Source organism: Denticeps clupeoides, chromosome 11, assembly GCF_900700375.1.
Source record: "Denticeps clupeoides chromosome 11, fDenClu1.1, whole genome shotgun sequence".
In the NCBI taxonomy this organism is placed as follows: Eukaryota; Metazoa; Chordata; class Actinopteri; order Clupeiformes; family Denticipitidae; genus Denticeps; species Denticeps clupeoides.
The window spans coordinates 19,997,600-20,020,268 of record NC_041717.1 but is presented as its reverse complement, the minus strand read 5'-3'; the positions used below and the strand labels follow the sequence as shown (position 1 = coordinate 20,020,268).

General features: G+C 49.8%; 3 protein-coding genes across 10 annotated transcripts in view; 1 reads left to right on the top strand and 2 right to left on the bottom strand.

The window, feature by feature from the left end:
- LOC114799200 (membrane-associated phosphatidylinositol transfer protein 2-like) overlaps positions 1–11,002 on the top strand; it is a 54,453-nt gene extending 43,451 nt beyond the window's left edge. For 3 of the 5 annotated variants that reach the window (XM_028995606.1, XM_028995607.1, XM_028995605.1), the window contains 10 exons: positions 1,669–1,833; positions 3,016–3,357; positions 4,015–4,163; positions 4,245–4,361; positions 5,028–5,144; positions 5,232–5,380; positions 5,875–6,024; positions 6,232–6,415; positions 6,503–6,631; positions 8,172–11,002. In XM_028995606.1, the coding sequence (XP_028851439.1) occupies positions 1,669–1,833; positions 3,016–3,357; positions 4,015–4,163; positions 4,245–4,361; positions 5,028–5,144; positions 5,232–5,380; positions 5,875–6,024; positions 6,232–6,415; positions 6,503–6,631; positions 8,172–8,528 (1,859 nt within the window). In that variant the 3' untranslated portion in view covers positions 8,529–11,002. The remainder of the gene's footprint in view (positions 1–1,668; positions 1,834–3,015; positions 3,358–4,014; positions 4,164–4,244; positions 4,362–5,027; positions 5,145–5,231; positions 5,381–5,874; positions 6,025–6,231; positions 6,416–6,502; positions 6,632–8,171) is intronic. The other 2 variants (XM_028995609.1, XM_028995610.1) reach the window with 2 other exon arrangements.
- Positions 9,140–14,379, bottom strand: arl6ip4 (ADP-ribosylation factor-like 6 interacting protein 4). 4 transcript variants are annotated; one of them, XM_028995614.1, is made up of 6 exons: positions 14,184–14,379; positions 13,196–13,408; positions 12,602–13,000; positions 11,806–11,923; positions 11,654–11,723; positions 9,140–11,472 (listed from the first exon to the last, which is right to left on the bottom strand). In XM_028995614.1, the coding sequence occupies exons 2-6, from the start codon at positions 13,377–13,379 to the stop codon at positions 11,416–11,418; spliced, it is 828 nt and encodes a 275-aa protein (XP_028851447.1). In that variant the 5' UTR covers positions 13,380–13,408; positions 14,184–14,379; the 3' UTR covers positions 9,140–11,415. The 4 variants fall into 4 exon arrangements, with proteins under 4 accessions (XP_028851447.1, XP_028851446.1, XP_028851445.1 ...); XM_028995613.1 differs by having other exon boundaries at positions 13,196–13,497; positions 14,184–14,378; XM_028995612.1 differs by having other exon boundaries at positions 13,196–13,494; positions 14,184–14,378.
- Positions 14,380–14,713: 334 nt separating this feature from the next.
- On the bottom strand, positions 14,714–21,068 carry mthfd2 (methylenetetrahydrofolate dehydrogenase (NADP+ dependent) 2, methenyltetrahydrofolate cyclohydrolase). The gene is made up of 8 exons (XM_028996059.1): positions 20,845–21,068; positions 19,209–19,393; positions 17,948–18,070; positions 16,965–17,117; positions 16,740–16,847; positions 16,249–16,341; positions 16,007–16,132; positions 14,714–15,679 (listed from the first exon to the last, which is right to left on the bottom strand). The coding sequence occupies exons 1-8, from the start codon at positions 20,922–20,924 to the stop codon at positions 15,531–15,533; spliced, it is 1,017 nt and encodes a 338-aa protein (XP_028851892.1). The 5' UTR covers positions 20,925–21,068; the 3' UTR covers positions 14,714–15,530.
- Between the last annotated feature and the right edge of the window lie 1,601 nt (positions 21,069–22,669).

The following is a 22,669-nucleotide window of genomic DNA, read 5'->3' as shown; positions in this document are numbered from 1 at the left end:
ATCACGTCCTCAACGCGAAGGCATCTCTGCCTTGTTTGTGTTTGCTTGATTTTTGAAGTCAGTGAGGTCTGGGGTCTTCTGGATGAAGAATCAAGCCAATGTTCACACCACCATTATCATCATTTGACCAAAAGTTAAAACCTGATGAACTCCGGAAAGAAACAGTTAATGTCCCTTTGCTCTTGAGTAGAGCTGTAATCGGGCCTAAAAAGTTAGGGCCGCCCCGGCCCAAGAGAACTCGACTGAAGCCCAGCAGAATCTGAACCGAGCCTGACATGACCAGTACAGCTTTTTAAAAGCCTGACTTTCTTTGTGAGTGCTAGACAAAGAGGGAAAGGAAATGTGCGGGACAACGAACATTTAATTAAAAATGAACAATTAAAGGTCCCCTATTATGAAAATGTCACTTTGTGAGATAATATGAAGTGAAAGTGAAGTGATCGTCATTGTGAAACACTGCAGCACAGCATCCGGTGACACAACGAAATGTGTCCTCTGCATTTAACCATCACCTTTGGTGAGCAGTGGGCAGACATAACAGGCGCCCGGGGAGCAGTGGGTGGGGACGGTGATTTGCTCAGTGGCACCTTGGCGGCTCGGGATTCGAACCCGAAACCCTCTGATTACGGGGCCGCTTCCTTAACCGCTAGGCCACCACTGGCCCAGTTCGAGTTCCCCTAGCCTGTCTATGGTCCTACAGTGGCTAGACATGGTTATAGGTACAAAGAGCATTTTGGTCGATCTGCTTCACCGTTCAGAGAGCAGCAGCTCAGATGGTCGGATCTGGAATTTGTCCTCTTATGACATCAGAAGTGGAAAGGTTCCCTCCCATTTCTCATGCTTCCCACCCCCATCTCTCCACCGACCATCATGGCTTGAAAACATGCAAATTTTATTTTTTCTGGAAAAATGCAGACACGACTTCCTGTCTGCTCCAAACATGAAGTGTCGATGACGTCATTTCCAGTCACTTCTATAGGCCGCTCTCCTCCTCGCCCCGCCTCTCTCCTCCTCATTAGCATTTAAAGCTACAGACACCGAAACGGCACCTCCTGGGAAATCTCACTGTGAAGCTGCATCAATGTGGCTGTAATTCAATCACTTCACTTCACTAATTCTGCATCACGGCTGAATTTCGGAAAAGAGACTTCAGATACAGTATTAGGGGACCAACAAGGCCGATATAAAAGCAAAAGAAATTCATGTCAGGGGACCTTTAATAAAACAAATTGACAAAATGTCGAAAAAAAAATTCCAATCACCGAAACAAAGAGACTGGATGTTTGTGTTTGCTGACCAATCATTTACTGCATGAGCTCATCCCGACCCAACCAAAATGATAGAAATTGAGCTCGAACCCGACCCCGTATGGCTGGGTTGATTTACATCTCTACTCTTGAGCCTCACATATACAAGGCTCCTAAGAATTGTCAGATAAAAAAAGGCCCAGGGTAGCCTTAGGAAGGAGGTTCAAATCATTTCTAATGTGTCAGCACCTCCAGGAGATCTCCAGCCCACGGCGACCTTCTTTCCTCCCCTTGTTAATAAACGTGACCATGAATGTGTCATTGTCATCGCAGTTCCCACCTGGTCAAAACAACTGTGTGTGCACATGTTCGTCTGTCTGAGATGGTCTAATGGGGTGTCCTTTGTTTATCGGCTCAATAGCGGATGTTGTTCAGTCTCATGGTGGTGTCTTCGTGGACAATACGTCCCCTTCATCCCCCCTCACCGCGCCCCTCTGCCGCGCCCACAGGAGGGCCAGTGAGGCCAGCATTGCCAGCCAAGTGTCAGGAATGGCAGACAGTTACACTGCCACCAACATAGCCAACAGTAAGTGTGTCCATTGCTTTCATATCTATCTATCTATCTATCTATCTATCTATCTATCTATCTATCTATCTATCTATCTATCTATCTATCTATCTATCTATCTATCTATCTATCTATCTATCTATCTATCTATCTATCTATCTATCTATCTATCAGTGCAACATTTCATTTCACAGTTGCTGTCATTTAGCTTCAAAAGTGCACTCACGTACACTATGTTTTGTCTATAAGCTAACAAAAACCAGTCAGCGTTGGTGACACAAGTATCCAGGTTCATACTCTAGAGCATTGCACAGTCACCAGGTGGCTCCAGTCGAGGCCGAGCTGCTGGCGCTCGACAGAACCCCGTCTTTGTGTTCTCCCTAATCCAAAGATTTGGGTGAAAATGCAACGACGCAAGGCATCTGCTGCATTTTTCCCAAGCACCCGTCTGTCCGCAGTGCATGTTCCTGCAGCTTGTCTGCTGCATCGCACCGTTCGCCCAGCCGCCCGGGTTCTTTCCTCTCAGCAAATTAACATTTTTGTGAACGTTTTATGAAAGTGACTGTGAAAGGGGCAGTGGTGGCCTAGCAGGTAAGGAAATGGACCCATAACCGGAAGGTCGTCGGTTCTGATCCCGAACCGCCAAGGTGCCACTGGGAACCGGGTCAGGGGTTAAATACAGAGGGCACATTCGACCACCGCTGCCCCCTCAAACTGGCGCCAAGCGATAAGTGACATTTAATGACATTTGCAATATTATATTATTTAAATAGTCCCGAATGAGGACGTAGTATGAGTGAGAGCTGTCAATCATCAAACTCCTCCCATTTAAACTGTGTTTATAAAGAAATTGTGAAACGATACAACAATTAAATACTTCATTATTCTTTTGTCTATTTATGCAAATCCTAGCAAACAAAACCCACGCTTAGCGCAATATCACGTAACACAGCACTACAGGTCCGTATGTGGGGGAAAAAGGTTCTTCCAAGGGTTCCTAGACTTGCTGCCACAGAGGTTTTTGGAACCTGTGCAGATGCAGAACCAAAAAGAGCGATCCTACCGTGTCAGAGCTGAAGAGACTTGTTCAAGGTCAATAATAAAGGTTGTGTAATGGAACTTAACCATATTTTCCCTTTGCCAGACCGTCTGAAAGATTGTGATGTTATGTGGTTTTGTCTCTTGTTCTCTCTGCCTCAGCACAAGCGGTCCGCACTAGCAAACCCAAAAAAAGTCTGTTGTCTCACCTCGCCCTGCCCCACAAGTTCTTTCTGCGGAGCCCCCCGCTCTCTCGCAGAGAGCCTGAGGGTGGCGCCGCCCTGCCACGCTCAAAAACGGCCCCCGACCTTGCAGCCGCCAACGGCCTCAGTCTCACACGGGCGCGGCAAGCCGAGCCGCCGCCCAGAGTCGTGTTGGAGCTGGATCTGCCGCCCGACGGGGACCTGTCCCCTCCGGCCACGTTCCAAAGGAGCGTTTCCACCTCGCTGGACCTCGCCATGTGCGACCTGGTCTCTATCGACTCCCATCCTGACGTGTCTCAAGGTACTCCTCGCCCCCCGGGACGCCCGTCTGGAGTAGACTCCTTTACTCCGCTGGGACGTTTCCGTCCTTTCCTGGCTTCACAGATCAGACACTAACACTTTCCACCCGGCTCAGTCGACCAATTCTGCTGTCCCCAGTAAACCAACATCATCTCCTCCCCTCCTGTCTGTCTGCGTCCGTTTCTCTTTGTTCTGGTGCTGGATGTCCAATGGGACCAGATGGTAAAGGCCTGTGGAAGCAAGGAGTAAACTGGACCTCGTCGGCAGCAATGGACGCCATTCTGCTCACTTTTACTCTGTCCTGCCTTCTTTATCTTCGTTCATTCACAAAAACCTTGCAGAAAGAACAATACAATTGTTTCACGCTAATAGATAACTAATGAATACTAATTTCCAATCATTTATCAATTCAATAATACTTTCCCACCGCGTCGCCAAGTGGCAATGTTCGGAATTCATAAATCCGAACGCTGCTGCTCGCGTGCAAGCGCTTCTGATTTCCTTCCATTGTAAAATTATTCAGGTGAGTGGGTTTTTTTTTTTATTTTTATTTTTTTATGAGCAACTCGCGCCCTTGGGAACCAAAAAGAAGTCGCGCAGGACGGCACTGGTTCGCTTCGGAGGTGGCGCACGTTGACTCGAGTTCTTGCCTTCGCAGTCGCGGCCCGGTGGTGGGGCAGCAAGCGGCTGGACTTCGCCCTGTACTGCCCGGACGCTCTGACCGCCTTCCCTACGGTCGCCCTGCCTCACCTCTTCCACGCCTCCTACTGGGAGTCCACGGACGTGGTGTCCTTCCTGCTCAGACAGGTGAGCTCGGCCTGCCACTCCGGCACCGCAGTCGCACGTTTGAAGAGATAATAACCGTCAGCGATTCCCTCCCGTCTGCAGGTGATGCGGCACGAAAGCTCCAGCATCCTGGAGCTGGACGGAACAGAGGTGTCGGAGTTCACCCCGTCCAAGCCTCGGGAGAAGTGGCAGCGGAAGAGGACCCATGTGAAGATCAGGGTGAGCTGTGCCGTCTGATATCATAATCATAATCACATTTTACATTTACGGTATTTATCAGACGCCCTTATCCAGAGCGACTTACAATCAGTAGTTACAGGGACATTCCCCCCCTGGAGACACTCAGGGTTAAGTGTCTTGCTCAGGGACACGATGGTAGTAAGTGGGATTTGAACCTGGGTCTTCTGGTTCATAGGCGAGTGTGTTACTGGGCAGTGGGGGCCTAGCGGTTAAGGAAGCGGCCCCGTAATCAGAAGGTTGCCGGTTCGAATCCCGACCAGCCGAGGTGGCACTGAGGTGCCACTGAGCAAAGCACCGTCCCCACACACTGCTCCCCGGGTGCCTGTCATGGCTGGGTGATCACTCAGTTAAATGCAGAGGACAAATTTCACTGTGTGCACTGTGTGCTGTGCTGCTGTGTATCACATGTGACAATCACTTCACTTCCCCCACTTGGCTACTACCACCGTGTTATTAAGAATAGTGTCGATCAACTGGACCGACAACATGTATTTATAACGGGTTACAACATGCACAACAAATTAAGTAGTGGATAAAACGTAGACATTCTAGACTCAAGTGATCATATAATGCGTTTACGGAAGCCGGTTGGACATTAAAACCACTTTAAATAACAAACTTGTGTGTGTGTGTGTGTGTGTGCAGAATGTGACGGCCAACCACCGCGTGAATGACGCCGTGTTCGCGGAGGACGGTCAGCAGACGGTGACCGGGCGGTTCATGTACGGCCCCCTGGACATGGTCACCCTTGCTGGGGAGAAGGTGAACAATGTGAACTAGGCAGATATAACCTTGTAGCCTCGCCCAGTTCCCGATGCCAGCGCCTGGACTTTGTGTGTCCATCTCCAGGTGGACATACACATCATGACCCAGCCTCCATCGGGCGAGTGGGAGTACTTTGGCACAGAGGTGACCAGCAGCAGTGGCCGCGTGTGCTGCACCATTCCCGAGGAGAAGCGTCTCCGCGTGGGGGTCTACCCCATTAAGATGGTGGTCAGGTGAGAGCCCCTCCTACAGACACGACTGCGTCTTTACTGGGGTTTTTGCCCTTCTCTCGTGGCGAAACTGCTCCAGCTCCTTCATGTTGGGTGGTTTTCACCACAGATTCCCAATTTGATTGGGGCCTGGACTTTGACACATTTAAAAGTTCCCCCCTTGAACCACTCGGGTTTTTTGCTTTAGCATTATGCTAAACTGACTGACACTTGAGAATGTCCCTGGTTTTAGATCCATCCATCCTTCCCTCAAGTCCGCGGTTTCACAGCCGGTTAATCCCAGCAACCTTAGTTGGATGGTGAAGAGGAATGGGAATGAATGGGAAACGTCTCCTATATAATACATATATGTTTATATATATTCAACTTATGAAAACAAATTTAAGTGTAATTAAAGCACGTGACTAATCGAAATATAAAAGTATAAAAGAACCCAGTGTCAGCGCATTACTTATTGTCTCCTCTAATACCTGTCTCTGTCTCTCGTTCCTGCTCAGGGGGGACCACACGTTTGCTGATAGCTACGTGACGGTGTTGCCCCGCGCCACGGAGAGTGTGGTCTTCAGCATTGACGGCTCATTTGCAGCCAGCGTGTCCATCATGGGCAGCGACCCTAAAGTCCGCGCCGGGGCTGTGGACGTGGTCAGGTATGTCCGCAGCCACGGGCTCACGCGTGGACGTACAGGTCTCCAGTCACGTTGGTGTCCATGTAGTGGATAATGGGGATACTGAAAGCTCGGGGTTTGATTAGTCAGCTACAGTGGCACTAGTAATGTTCTGGAATGTTCTGTAGAGCTGTAGGGGTGTCTGTGTGTGATCAGCATTGACTTTCTGGCTTATTCTGTCCATCTTAGACACTGGCAGGATCTGGGGTATCTCATCATCTACGTGACGGGTCGGCCAGACATGCAGAAGCCAAAGGTCGTGGCCTGGCTTTCTCAGCACAACTTTCCCCACGGCATTGTGTCTTTCTGTGACGGCCTGGTTCACGACCCTCTCCGTCACAAGGCCAACTTCCTCAAATGCCTCATCAGCGAGGTGTGTGTGTGTGTCCTTAGAATTTTCTAGGTTGGCCGTCCAGACGGGTTGTGTGTTTCTGAATACGTCCTGTTTGCCCCGTCTCAGGCGCACATGAAGATATGTGCAGGCTACGGCTCCACAAAAGACATCTCCGTCTACTCCTCCATCGGCCTGGGTCCCTCTCAGATCTACATTGTGGGCAGGCCCTCAAAGAAAACCCAGCATCAGTGCCAGGTAGCACACACAATTAATTCTCTTTGATTTCGATGGAACATTCATACCCCGGAAAGAGTTTCTGACCCAAATTATCGATCATCATCATCAACTGTCCAATGAAACCTTTTTTTTTTCACCCGAAAATTCTTATATCCTTGATTGTAGGACTTATCTTAACTGCATTTGCATCTCATGCTGTAACATTACAGAAAATTTTGTCCCTTTAATGCCTCAAATGTCATTTAAAATGACTAGTGATCCTTAAATCCAGAAATTAAAAGACCCTCTACATAATTTGCTGCATTTCCAATATGTGTGTTGCTTTTTTGTGTATGAAATCGGAATGATCAGAACCACCAGACAGCTAAATTCTGCACTCTGGAGAATTTCTCCGGAACCTGGTGCTACATGTAACATTTATACAACGTTTAATGGGTTTAGTGGGTAAATGGGTTTAGTGGGTAACACACTCGCCTATGTACCAGAAGACCCAGGTTCAAACCCCACTTACTACCATTGTGTCCAGTAAATGTAAATGTAATGTTACGTACTGAGATAAAGTGCACGTGTGCGAAATGGGACAGGGGACACCGGCAGTGCAAGAAAAACATTTAACCAAAAACATGCAGACAGACAGCACTTAAACTAAATGCCAGCGGACGTGTCCTGAGAGCGGGACTTAAAAAATCCTGTGATATTACTAAATTCGGGAACTGGCCTAGTAAGGAGGAAGAAATATGTCCCTATAATTATATAAAAAAAAAAAAAAATCGAATTAAACAAGCCTTAAGTCATTTACATTTACATTTACAGCATTTATCAGACGCCCTTATCCAGAGCGACTTACAATCAGTATTACAGGGACAGTCTCCCTGGAGCAATTTTAGGGTTAAGTGTCTTGCTCAGGGACACAATGGTAGTAAGTGGGATTCGAACCCGGGTCTTCTGGTTCATAGGCGAGTGTGTTACCCACTAGGCTACTACCACCCAGTCGGTCAGTAATCCACTGGTCACGCCGCACGTCTGGGTTTTACTAGGGTTGGTAGTAGCCTAGTGGGTAACACACTCGCCTATGAACCAGAAAACCCAGGTTCAAATCCCACTTACTACCATTGTGTCCCTGAGCAAGACACTTAACCCTAAATTGTTCCAGGAGGGGACTGTCCCTGTAACTACTGATTGTAAGTCGCTCTGGATAAGGGCGTCTGGTAAATGCTGTAAATGTAAATGTACTAAGTGCAGCGCTTGGAAATCACTCACAAATCAGAAACCATCTGGGCTTTGCTGTGAGTTCATGTGAGGTAATGTGAGTTCAAAAGAAACAGAAATTTGGAAGGAAATGTAATATATCCAATATTAATATATTACTTAAGATACAATACGAATTAACATTATTGCACCTGGCCCTCATAGTGTCTGCCAAGAACAACTCTGGCCAAATGTAGTTGACAACCCCAACGCAGGGTCTTAAATTTGACAAAAGAAGAGCAAGGTTGGTATCAACAGTCTAACCCGAGCTTCATTGGTTTATATATATTTTTCCGTTTCCCCTGTACAGTTTGTCGCGGACGGCTACGCCGCCCACCTTTCTCAGCTGGAAAGCGCCCACCGCTCGCACCCCAACAAGCCCGGCGGCTCGCGCATGGTCCTGCGCAAGGCCAGCTTCGGCCTGGGCACCGGCAGCGACTTCCTGCGCAAGAGCAAGCACCTCCTGCGCACCATCTCCGCCCAGCCGGCCACCTCCACCGCCGCCGGGCACGGCCGCCCCGAGCGCACCAAGAGCCAGTCGGACGGCCACTGGGACCGCGGGCACGGCGAGCGGGCGCAGGCCCAGCGCAGCATGAGCCTGGCAGCCGGGTGCTGGGGCCGCAGCGCCAACTCCAGGATGGAGCCGGCTAGCTTCCACAAGAGCTAGGGAGCGAGGGGATGAGTGAGTGAGTGAGTGAGTGAGTGGATGAGCGAGTGGATGAGTGATAGATAATCGACAGAGGGGTTAAAAAACAAAGAGACGGGACAACATTCGGTGCTACGAGGGACCTCTTTAGACATCAAAAACCAAGCTGCTGTCGCCACTCACAGGACAGTAAGGACAACGTTTAGGAACGTTTAGGAAACGTTAAGCACATGATTAAATGCTGGAGATCCCTGAGCCTTGGCGACGGGAGACTGACGCGACTCGGCCAGCCAAGACTGCCAATCAAGGAGCTTCTCACATGTACACCCATTACAGGATCCCTCGGACTGCGAAACTGCCAACCCCGTTGGGGTCCTGGACTGATAACAGGGATTTTGTGTCACTTTTAAGGGCCTTTCGTGAAAATGTCACGGTTTTCGAGGACGTTCAAGTCCCAGTAGATATTTACTGGCATGACCAGTATAATGGCAGAAGCCATCTGGGTCCCCTCATGCAGACAATGCTGCCACTTTTTGCATAGGTTGTAAGAAATCAGGACCAGCGTTGCCACATAACTCATGATTAAGGTGTCGGTATGGTGGAGGAGAGCCTGCTTTGAGATCAGTGCTTCACGTCCCGTCGTGAAATGGCCACACTGTCATTTCTGACTGGTCATCTTTTTTTTTTTTAATGTCTTTGATGTAGTTGTATGATTGACGACCCCTCTGTGTGCATCTGGGTGTGTCTGACCAGTCACAGGCCGCAGTGTGGCCGTGCCAACGCGGCCGGCATAGGCGGTGAGCTAAATGTATATTACCGCTAGTCTTGTACATATATATATGATACTGTACATTATTTCAGACCAGGGGTCTCTAACTGAGATACGGACACATCACATCTTCATTTTTATGACTTGAAACAATGTACGCCATAGTTTTTTTTTTTTTTTAAGCTTTTCCTTGGCTATGTAGTTTTAGGGTGGTATCCTGTTCTGCTCAAATTACCAAAGCCTTCGCCGCGTGGAACTCTTTGGTAAATGTCAAATTGTCATATTCCACTTGAGTCAGGATGTACGGACCCGCGCAACGTTGCCAGAGGAAAATTGGGACGTTCCGATGTTTTCTGTGTGCTGTCTGGCTGTTAATGGATCAGTGCTACAAGTGTGTTGGTCCCACTGACGGCTTTTTGAAATATGGTGTAAATATCGTAAAGAAGCGCGTAAGACGTAAGAACCGTAGAGCTGACTTGGAACGTTTATGAGGCTTATTTATTGGCGTAGACTTTTAAGGTTAATTGCGGTTACAGCTATAGCGCACAGTTTTACATGATTTTACCCTTTACGACTGTAGTGGACTCGGAGAAACCTGCCAAAATGTGCCAATCGCTGGAGAAATCCAACAAGCACAGCTCTTTGTAGGCCAAAGTGTGAGTTTCCGGAAGACCCACACACAAAAAAACGGGGGACGGGATCGGCACACGGTCACTGCCCAGAGTTTCGTCAAGAACTCGCCGTAAATGCACTGAACAGAATCGCGGGCCCGCCGCTCCACCACGCGCCCGGCACAAACTTCCGACCTCCTGCTCTCGCATCCCAAAACACGAACGCCAATCAGTCGGGTCGGCGCGCAGCAGACTACCGTGCACACGCACCACAAACGGCCCCACACCACTTCCAGGTCCTCGTTCTGACATCATTCCGCCTTGCCGCATGGCTGATGGCCTCAACGTCACGTGGGTTCCGCCGTAACGGGCGTTCCTCGTACGTCGCACCAGTGCCAATATCTTATGACAGAGCACAAGCTGGGGGGGTGTCACTACGTACTCGATTAGTTGCCGCGGTGCGCCCTCCAATTAATGTTTGCTCAATTGTAATTGTTAGTCATCTTCAGAAAACGAAGAAAAGAAAGCCTAAATTAATTTTAAAATGTTGAGTGGAATACATTCCACTCGTTGCCATAGGTTACGCCAATGTGCTGATCTCGGCACGGGTGTGCGAGCTGCCCAAAAGGGAAGCCGGATTGGCCGAGAACATTTCTGGACGGCGTCCCCTCGCCACTGTAGACGCCAGGCTGATAAGACCCGCCTTTTCTGTCCGAGCTCCGCCCCCCCCCCCCTCTTGCTGGACGATGACTACCTCTGCTGAAGCCACACCCACGCCTGTTACAGCCCACTTCCTGCAGGAGTCCCCACATTCTAAAGTTACGGCCGAGGGGGCGGGAACGTTTCTGGGTCGCCATATTTTTTTTATTCGAATTAACAAAAGATTAGAATAAATTTCAAGGATAAAAGTACCAGTTTCTCTGACAGCATGAAGTCCACCCAAAAGTGCCTCTTCACATTTCTGTCACCTGTAGGACCTTGAGAGGCCACCAACACTCCTGCAGTGCAACCGAAGTCAAATTCGTGACCGGCGCGAAACTCCAGAGGGGAAATGGGTGATCTGTTGTAAAGAAGTAGAATATCCGGTATTTGTACATAAACGAAATCATCTGAAACGTTGGCGTCTCTGGCTTTTATTGTGGAATGAACACACACAGGTCCCACTTCACCATGATCCTACTGCAGAAACATTAATTCAACATCTGTTCCAGTTGAACCGTGCAAAATTCATCCTCTGAAATTGGAGATTACAGTATGAGACACGGTACGTGATTTAAATTGCCATTAAAGTCACTATATTTGTACAATATAAATTACGAGTCATTTCAACACAACTTTGTACAATTCTTCCCACTTTTCATGGAGCTAAAAATCGTAATAATTGCGCTTGCCGGGACTAAATGTCGCAGAATAAGCAGAAGCAGGCAGAAAAATAACCCGCAAAATAACAGGAACACGTGGCGTTCCGGGTTCGTGACGGATTCGTTTGTGGCGTGGCGTTCCGGACTCCATGGCGTGGCGTTCCGGACTACCTGTTTATCCCCATCCTCTTGGCGAAGGCATTCCCATCGCCCTTCGTGGCTTGCTGCGAACGCAGGAAACGAAGCGGCGGAGTCATTTCACAGCACTAATTAACTCAGCCTAATTCCCAAAATTAGCCTTCGGCTAATTACACAGGCTATTAAAGTTGGAGTGAGTGGGCCGCAGGTTTAGGATGGCGGCAGCGCATGTAAATACGATTTGGGAATTTATTTTTTTTTTTTTACCTTATTGATGTCCTTGTGCCTCTCCTTACTGACGATCTCCTCCAGGACCTCGCCGTCTCCTCGTATGAGCCTGCGGCGGAGGCAGAACGTTAGTCGGCGCCGGCGGGAAGGAGCGTGTGCTGTTGTGTATCACATGTGACGTTCGCGCTCACCTGGTGCGCCCCGTCTCCGGGTCGAGGACCTTGCGGATGACGCTCTGCCTCGCCTCGTATTCCTCCTTGGTCAGGGGCCGCTTGGTAGAGAGGCGGGCCTTCTGCTCATCCGTCATCACTGGAGGGAGGGGGATTTCGAATATATAGCAAAAATAAAAAAACATTCACGCCATTTACCAGATGCCCTTATAGTGACAGGGACCGCCCCCCTGAAGTAGAAGTGATCGTCACATGTGATACACAACAGCACACGGTGCACAGAGTGAAATTTGTCCTCTGCATTTAACCCATCACCCTGAGTGAGCAGTGGGCAGCCATGACAGGCGCCCAGGGAGCAGTGTGTGGGGACGGTGCTTTGCTCAGTGGCACCTCGACGGATCGGGACTCGAACCGGCAACCTTCTGATTACGGGGCCGCTTCCTTAACCGCTAGGCCACCACTGCCCCAAAGTGTCTTGCTCAGCGACACGACGGTCGTAAGTGGGGTTCGAACCTTCCGGTTCATTTGCGAGTGCGCTACCCTCTAGGCCACAAACACCCTTCGACCAGAAAATATCTTATATTCTGAATCAATAAATCGCACGCATGACATTGAAACCTGCTCGTGACCGATACCGAATCGTCCCCACACACTGCTCCCCGGGCGCCTGTCATGGCTGCCCACTGCTCACCAAGGGTGATGGTTAAATACAGTGGACACATTTCACTGTGTGCACCGTGTGCTGTAGTTTCCCCAATGACAACCCCTTCACCTTCACTTCACTCTCCAACAAATTGTAGCCATGATGACGATGTACCATCAAGCAAATCAGCAGGTGAATATTCAGAATTCCAGAAGAAACCACCTGGGCCGTGCTCCACAGAGTCCTCCGTCTGCCAGGTCTCCAGGGAGCCGGGGATCCTGGAGGAGGCCGGGGCCGCCGCCGCCGCCACCACCACCACGGGCGCGGCCGCGTTTAACTGCAGCCCGCCCTTCTCTGCCAGCCTCTTCACCCTCCTCAGCTGCTTCTTCTTCTTCTTCAGCTTCAGCTTCTCTTTGGCCTTCTGCTTCTTCAGCCGCTTCTTGGCTTTGTGCCGCTTCCGCTTCTCCTTTGCCTCCTCGTCACTGGAGGACGATGAAGAGGAGGAGCTAGAAGAGGAAGAGGAGGAGCTTCTCTGTCGCTTCTTGCTCTTGCCAGGTTTCTCTTTCTTGCGGTCTGTGGGAGGAACCAAACCTTTTAATACAGATACACAACAGATTTTAGTTTCCTAATAATCCATAATCTCTCAACTGGTTATGCATTATTGATGAGTGTGTTTTTTTTACAAAAATGCGATATTTTTAACATGGACGACATGGATTCTCTCCGGTCCCCAGCGCTGACACTACCAAGCAGATTAGAACCTTCAACCTTGGCGCTTGCTGCAGGCGCGCTTCCTCCTGATGCTTCGGCTGCTGCTGCTGGAGCTGGAGGAGGACGACGAGGATGAGGATGATGAAGACGACGGCCTCCTCCTGCGCCTTTTCTCCCGCGCCTGTCTACTCCGTGACCTCCCCGGGGATCCGTCTCGAGATCTGCTCCGACTTCGGCCCATTTTCCGCCGGCGCTGGAGAGGACGACTCTCTGTGGACGTCGTATATAATTACCACCCCAGCAACTAAATTGTCACGTAGCAACCTATTTATGTAGGTGTGAGCTTCATTAAAGCCCTGCTGAGAGGAGAGGGGGGCAGAAAAGGAAAATAATTTATTAAAAATCAGCATTTACCAGACGCCCCTTATCCAGAGCGAATTACAATCAGTAGTTACAGGGACAGTCCCCCCCCCTGGAGACACTCAGGGTTAAGTGTCCTGCTCAGGGACACGATGGTAGTAAGTGGGATTTGAACCTGGGTCTTCTGGTTCACAGGCGAGTGTGTTACCCACTAGTCTACCACCCTATTATCACCCTGGTATTAAGAATAGTCTCGATCAACTGGACCGACAACATGTATTTATAACGGGTTACAAGTTGCACAACAAATTAAAAAGTGGATAAAATGTAGACAGGATTTCTTTTTTCTAGACTCAAGTGATCATAAAACGCGTTTACGGAAGCCGATCGGACGTTAAAAACACTTTAATGATCTTTTATTTAAACCACGCGGTCGTATTGATCCCCACCGCATGAGAAATAGGGTGGTAGTAGCCTAGCGGGTAACACACTCGCTTATTAGACCCAGGTTCGAATCCCACTTACTACCATTGTGTCCTGAGCAAGACACTTAACCCTGAGTGTCTCCAGAGGGGGACTGTCCCTGTAACTACTGGTTGTAAGTCGCTCTGGATAAGGGCGTCTGATAAATACTGTAAACGTAAATAATGATGTCGATTATAAAGCAGATGAACCGTCTACTCACCTCCCGGCGGAACGAGGTCCGACTAAAGCGGCGCAGGACGCGGCGTGTAGAAAGCTTCTCCCTCCGTCCTGCGGCAAAACCGGTCCGGAACGCAACTCGCGCCAAGAGGAAAAGGTTCCGGGTCGCCTCCTTCACGGTCGATATTACTGGACCAAGAAACACACCTGGACTATTGATTTAGTCTAGTGTAAATCCGCGTACAAAAAGGCTGAAAAAAAAGTTTATATTTTATACCACCATATACTGCATACCAGAATTAAAACGTCAATTTACATGTTTGCATTACGTTATTAATGTTTTGCCTGACGTGTAGAACCTTCCAGCAGGACAATGCACCCTGCCACACGTTTCCGGTTCGGTTTGAGGCGTCGACTTGGCCTCTCACCGGTGGTTTTAATGTTACAGCGCACGCAGAGTAAAAATCATAATATTTAATAATTATACATATTATATTGAAATGACTTACAGCTCTTCTTTGATGTAGGAGTTAAAAAAAAAACAAGCAAAAAAAAAAAAAAACACTCCAGTTATTTGCACTTTCAGCATTTATTGAAATCATATTTACAAAGACCTTGATATTGCAGTTCTGTAAACTTAAAGCTTTTTTTTCCCCCAACAAACTCTGACCTTTGACTTGGGTGTTATTAGCCCTTTGACCTTTTGACCTCCACTAACAAGCACAGAGCCTGAGGAACAGCAGTGCCGTTCCATCTCCACATCAAAGCTGACCCTGGATCAGCTGCAAGGGCATGAAACATCCAGCCGTTCAGGTCCCGTCCCTGACCCCCGCGTCCAACCTGGGAAGAACTTGAGCGTTGGTGGCTTCTGTATCCACGGAAACCGAACGCCACGATCTCCGTTCTGTTCCAGGTGCGTGCATTTCACACGCACCGTCGGACGCTGATGCAACCATGAAGAATGCCGGAAAACAAGTTCGCCGCGCGGTAGCGTCCTCGTCCATCAGTAGTCAGATAAACTACACGACCTCTGTGCAGGTATAAATACTGCGACGTATTCACACTCTTATAAATATAAATACGCTTGTACCTGGAAACATCTTTTAAAACGTTAAGCTGTGTGAATTACAAGCTTGAATTTTGGGCAGCGCCGTACATCGCCTCATTCGACAGGGTTAAATAATAATGAATAGTAAAAATAAAGCAGGAGCAATTTAAAAATCCTAAGGTCTCTGCTATTAAAAAATAAGGTATAAATAAGAATTTGCAGAAAGCAAAACTGTAACAGATGAAATGGGGATGGCGGGGGGGAGTGCTTTAAATCGATCACCTTTCAAGCGGTCAAAGGTGTCGGGCTGGGCGTGGCCGAGTGGAATGTGCGGGGTGGGGGTTATGAGGACGCTACCATGCGGACGCGCTCGGGGGGGTTCACAAGCACGTTCTTGGCAGCTTTGATGGTGTTCTTCATCAGCATGGCCACGGTCATGGGGCCGACTCCACCAGGCACGGGCGTAATGAAGCCAGCTTTCCTCCGCACGCCTATCAACAGGACAGGGAGGAACTTTCAATGGGATTTTGTATATAGCACATTTACGAATGTTCATTTCAAAACTCACATTGCCAGATAAAACCCCAAAAACTCGGTCATAAATACAATGGCTGCTCAAAGCACTAACATTTTACAGTAATGAAACCAAAGCATCTTGTTTAATTAAAAGTGAAGTCCAAAAGCTTTCAATGCCTCTGTATGTGTGTTTTTTATTAGATAATAAACTTTCATTTACACCCACAAACCACCCAATCTGGCAACGCTGCTCCCACAGATCAGGCACATCTGAGAACTTACCACCACAAAGGTTCTATTACCTTCAAAGTCCACGTCGCCCACAAGTCGGTCCTTGCCCGTGAGGGGGTCATGGATTCTGTTGATGCCGACATCAATGACCGCGGCCCCCTCCTTAATCATGTCGGCTGTGATGAGGTTGGGAATGCCTGTTGTGTAAATGGTCAGACATACTTCATTAAGAAGATTTAACCACTAGAGGTGGGTTCCTAGACATCTGCACACGACCTCCATCCCACGGGAAGGAGAATTTGTGATTAGATACCTGCTGCAGCTACGATGATGTCTGCAATCTTGGTATGCTGACTGAGCTGCTCCTTCGGCGTATAACGGTGAGATATGGTCACAGTAGCATCTCCTGTAAATCAATGGTCAACAAGCGCTTTACAAAAACAAAAAATCCTCCAAACTGTGCAAACAGGTTCTAGGACCTAAAGAGCCACTTTTAACTCTTAATAACTCAAATTACACCTAGTGGTCAAACCCGGCATTACAGTTCTCAGCAGACGTGACTCTAAATTTGTCCTCTGTATTTAACCATCGCCCTTGGTGAGCAGTGGGCGGCCATGACAGGCGCCCGGGGAGCAGTGTGTGGGGACGGTGCTTTGCTCAGTGGCACCTTGGCGGATCGGGATTCGAACTGGCGACCTTCCGACTACGGGTCCACATTCTTAACCGCTGCCAAACTACAAAATGAACGAGGAGACTCTTCTCGGTCCAAACATGGACAAGGAGGTGGAAATTTTCCCCACTCACCCCCTGGCCTCTCGTGTCGGCCGTCCGTGTGCAGCAGCATGGCGATGGGCATGCCTACATTCTTCGAGCGCCCGGCCACTACCACGTTCTTGCCCAGTGTTGGGATTCCTGCGCACCCGACAAATCCATTACGATCAATGTACACACAACCAATAACAATAAATCATAAAAATGTCGCTTTTGGTGGTTCTTGTATCGCTGAATTATTTTTTTTATACAACTCACCTGTGCGTTTAATGATTTCCCAGACTCCCCAGGGCGTGGCGGGCAGCATGGCGGACTGGTCGAGGCACATGCGGCCCACGTTCACCACGTGGAAGCCGTCTACGTCTTTATCCGGGGACACGGCGTTACACACGCGCCGTTCGTCTATGTGCTCTGAGGGCAGAAGATCGAGAAGAGAATGGAGCCATAATCGCTGATCGATGTTTCGATACGGTAATAAATAGTAGCCTCTGGGGACCACGACAATCGCACATTCACAACAATCGCATTCGTTTTATTTCCAACAGTGATAAACATTTCCATTTCCTTTTCTGTTTCTCGACTCCGGGTCTTTAAACTCTTGGGAGGTGGCAAGGACGAGTTGTGGCAGCCAACAGGTGGCAGTGGCAGGTGCTAATTATAACCCCGGTTCGCCGTGGCGGGCGGTTCCGCGTGGCGGGCGGTTCCGCGGCGAGACGTAAAACAGGAGGCGGCAGGATTACAGAGCCGGTTCAGCTGAGGCGACAGCAGGAATACTCTCGCCTTTTACTTTGACATTCAAACTTACCACAACTGTTTGGAAAAGGGGCGGGGAAACCAAGAGGCCAGACCTCTCCATAAACCCCGCCTCTTCTTCAGCACAACGTGACGTGTTACGGCGGTCAGGGGGGGACAGACACCGCTTTTAAAGCGAAACATGGCAGCACAGCACATGTGTCCTCTGTATTTAACCATCGCCCCTGGTGAGCAGTGGGCGGCCATGACAGGCGCCCGGGGAGCAGCGTGTGGGGACGGCGCTTTGCTCAGTGGCACCCTGGCAGCTCTGGATTTGAACCCACAACCCACTTGGCCACCACTGCCCCCGAAATTGTACCTGGAGCTGGGACCTCGCGGTACAGAGCGTTCAACGGCGTTGCCGAGAGGACGTTAGCAATACAGAACGTTGCCGTGGCGATTTCCATCCCGACAGAAACCGGAATACAGCGGTCGGCACTCATCCTCACCAGGCAGGGGCAGCTGCACCAGAAGGCCGTCCACCCGGTGGTCACTGTTGAGTTTGTGGATCAGGTCCAGCAGCTCCTCCTCACCGATGTTGGAGGGCTTCAAGATGGTCTCGCTGCTGATGCCTGGGGAGATGAGATGGGGGCGTATCAGATACACGGCACTGGGTCGGTAGGAAGGGGCGACTCACCTACCAGAGAAGCATCTTCTGTTCGAAAACCCCAGTCCCGCTTTCAGTGGCAGCCAATCAAGTCTGTCCTCTTGAACGCATTGGCCAATCGGCCTGGTTTATTGTACATTTATGTTTAAGTCATTTAGCAGACGCCCCTCATCCAGAGCGACTTACAACGTGCTTCCATGTCACCATGGATGAAGAATCAGTTCTGGTTCACTAGGACCCCCAACTATGAATACAATATTTTTATTCACTCTGTTCTAGTTTCTATACAGAAGTCAGACAAGAAGAAGGTTACAAGTTCATCTAAATCTTCTCTAAAGAGGAAGGTCTTGAGCTGCCGTGTGAAGGTGCTCAGTGACTGAGCTGGAACTTCATTCCACCACCGAGGGGCCAAGACGGAGAAGAGTCTAGATGAGCGTCTTCCTCGTACCTTCAGAGATGGAGGGTCCAGGCGAGCAGTACTGGAGGCTCGGAGTATACGAGGTGCAGTGCGAGGTGTAATAAGGGCTGTGAGGTAGGATGGTGCTACTCCATGTTTGACTTTGTAGGCCAGCATCAGTATTTTGAACCTGATGCGTGCAGCTACTGGGAGCCAGTGGAGGGAACGTAGCAGAGGGGTGGTAGTAGCCTAGTGGGTAACACACTCGCCTATGAACCAGAAGACCCAGGTTCAAATCCCACTTACTACCATTGTGTCCCTGAGCAAGACACTTAACCCTAAGTTGCTCCAGGGGGACTGTCCCCTGTAACTACTGATTGTAAGTCGCTCTGGATAAGGGCGTCTGGTAAATGCTGTAAATGTAAATGTAAATGTGTGGGAGAATTTGGGAAGGTTGAAGATCAGTCGTGCTGCTGCATTTTGTATGAGTTGTAGAGGTGTATTTATTGTGGGTTAATGGTCATGTACTCTCTGCACTGCAATTTAATTTTAACGTGTTAAATATTAATCGCTAATAACAGCAAAACGACGTTTTATCGTAAAACGTGGGACTTTTCTTCAAAATAAATGTTCACGCTACATATTCCGTATCTCACTAGACTGACCAACTGTGGTGCATTGTGGGAAGGCCGACGCGTCGACTCACCCACGGCAGCGGCGGCTCTGGTCTTGTTGAGGACGTACGAGTGGCTCGCCGCGCTGTTCCCCACCAGGACCACGCTCAGGTGCGGCCTGCGGTTGCCGGCGGCGACCCAGTCCTCCACGTCCACGCGCGCCTCCTCGCGGACCTGCTGCGCCAGCTTCCTGCCGGAGATCACCACCGCGTCCGGCCTGAGGGGGAGGGGTCACACCAGACGCCTCGTTAAACTCGGCCGGGGCGGTGTCGCTCGCGGTCACATGCAGGGCGGGGCCACGGGCCTGAAGCTGCTCATTAAGTAATAAAAAAAAAAAAAGAAGCGTGATGCTGATTCTCCATAATGGGTTCAGGGTCGACCTTGGAACCCGTGACGCCAGATGACCAGCTGGGGGGTGGCCGGCCGGTCCCCCAGCCCGCATTCGTTACGGGCCGTTCTAAAGCGGCGAGTCGGAAGCGTGAGAGCTCCTTCTTACATAACGGCAGCCATTCAGGAGCAGCGAGGCGTCCGCGGTGATGTAACCCGGCCAGAGAAACGGACGGGCGAATACAAAGGGTGACCTGTGCCGGCGGTCGACCTGCCAACAGCCCGGAGCACCCGTACCCCTGGGGTACGAAGGACCGAGCGCACGGCAACGCCGGGAGGCCGCAGAGTTCCGGACACTGGCCCTCAACAGTCACACAGGCGTCAGTGTTAACACGAAGCCGCCGAGGACACGTCTCCAACCGGCCCAAGGCAATGTCATTGTGAAACACTACACGGTGACACGCTGAAATGTGTCCTCTGTATTTAACCATCACGATGGTTCAACCATGGTGAGCAGTGGGCAGCCATGACAGGCGCCCGGGGAGCAGTGTGTGGGGACAGTACCTTCATCAAGGGGACCTCAGTGGCACCTTGGCGGATCGGGATTCGAACCGGCGACCTTCTGATTACGGGTCCCGCTTCCTTCACCGCTAGGTGGCGTGCGAGAGTAAACCCACAAAGTTACAGCATTCCAAACGTTCATACATATCCAGGCCTCAGTCCAAACACATTCAGACGTTTAAAAACGCCCCAATTCCGCCATAACCTGCACCATCCGATCAATTAATGTGGAAGGTCCGCTTTTCCACGCCACGTGAAACCCCGACACCGGTACGTGCGTCCTCCTCCGCACCCACGTGGGAAGCCTCGACGTGGACTGTTCTGGATTATAATAACCACCCCGTAGTATATTCAACCTTGTAGAGGGAGAAAAAGGCAACATTTCCCGTGTGACCACACGTCGCGTTACGTAGAAAGTAAAACGTTGTTTTTTTTTTTTTTTTTTTTCTTTAAGTCTTTGATGGTCTTCCGGCGCGACGAACGTCTGAAATAATGGAAATAAAAATCTCAATTTCACGTCTAAAGAATTAAGAATTAACACCTTAAACGGGTTACGGAGCCTATAAACCGAGAAGCGGCCGCCGCGCGTCACGTGACCCGCCCCACGCAACGGACGCGCACGATTTCATCATCCGCGGCCGCGCCGCCGAGACCGGCATCTTACATCCGCCCCGCTACGTTACATAACGGCAGCGAGCGGAGCGTGGAGCGCCGGACCGGGCGTAACGCGGCGAAGGACCGGCGGGAGAGAACGTTCCAGACGCCGGTTGGCGCGCTCACCGTGACGCCGACGCGTGGAGGCTCCGCGCCTGCGGCCGAGCGTGCTGAGCCAGCCTCCGCAGGGACCGGATGGAGGCCATGGCGCCTGGAGAATCGCGACCGGCGGCTTGCGAGCGGACGCCGTGACCGGGGCGACTGGCGAGGAGCTTCGGTCAGGTGGGGCGCGGCGACGCGCCGGTGCGGGGCGCCGACGTCACCGCCAGCTGGCACTGGGACACGCCTCCTTCTGACGTCGTCCGGTCCCGGTGCGCGGAGCGCATGCGCAGTGACGTCGCTGAAATTTGAACACCTACACACAACGTTTGACTGAATTCACGTAGCCACCAAAGTTTATGATCAAAAAGAGAGAGGAAAATCAACTAATTTGTTATTTTCCTAATGATACCCACATGTGCATTAAATAAATAATATTTTTTTTGTAGATTGTCCAGCATTGTGAAGGACTCTACACACCCCTCAAATGCACTCTTCACCCTCCTGTCATCCAGAAAAAGGTACCGAAGCGTTCGGGCCCTCACTGCCAGACTCGTCCCACAGGCCATCAGAGACCTGAACACTCAGGGACTTTCCACTCTGCACTGACACACACACACACACACACACTGCCTCTGTTCCAGTTCCATTTTGCATAGCAATATTTGCACTATTTTACTTTGCACATTAATTATTTGTTTCACCTGTTTATTACTGTCTGTCTTGTTGTTGTCTACATGATTTTTGTTAAATGCAGCAAGTTTGTCTTTGTCGCACACGTGCACTTTATGTCAGTACGTAACTTTATGTAGCACCAGGTTCCGTAACACGTATTTAGCTGAAATGACAACTTCAACTGTTATGATTCTCTTTTTCTGATGGGCTTGTTTGCCTGTGTAAGGCCAGTGAGAACCGCTTGCTAGTTATTTGTACCATTAAGAAGACAAACTAATCTTATCTTAATGACCCATGATCTTATCTTATCTTGACCCAAATAGAACATTTGGACCCAAACAGAACATGATATTTAATGAAGTTTTCATACAAGGAGCCTAATGATTGACCAGCTTTCATGCACACATTCTTCATTCTGGACCAGTCAAAAACAGTATTATTGTATTATCAGAGGGGCAGTGGTGGCCTAGCGGGTATGGAAGCAGACCTGTAATCGGAAGGTTGCCACTGAGAAATGTACCGTCTCCAACTCAGGGTTACGTGTCTTGCTCAGGGACACGATAGTAGTACGTGGGTTTTAAACCTGGGTCTTCTAGTTCATAGGCGAGTGTTTTTCCCACTAGGCTACTACCACCCCTCATTGTGTCACCATGTGCTGTGGATCACATCACTTCAATTATTTTTATGAATCACGAGGATGCCTTCAAGCTTACACTAGCAAATAAGCTTAACATTTAGAGCAGTGGGCAGTGGTGGCCTAGCGGTTAAGGAAGCGGCCCTGTAATCAGAAGGTTGCCGGTTCGAATCCCGATCCACCAAGGTACCACTGAGGTGCCACTGAGCAAAGCACCGTCCCCACACACTGCTCCCCAGGCGCCTGTCATGGCTGCCCACAGCTCACTCAGGGTGATGGGTTAAATGCAGAGGACAAATTTCACTGTGTGCACCATGTGACAATCACTTCACTTTCATCTAGAGCATTTGTTAGACACCCTTATCCAGAGCGACTTACAATCAGTAGTTACAGGGACAGTCCCCCCCCCTGGAGACACTCAGGGTTAAATGTCTTGCTCAGGGACACAATTGTAGTAAGTGGGGTTTGAACCTAAGTCTTCTGGTTCATAGGCGAGTGTGTCACCCACTAGGCTACTACTGCCCTCATTGTGTCACCATGTGC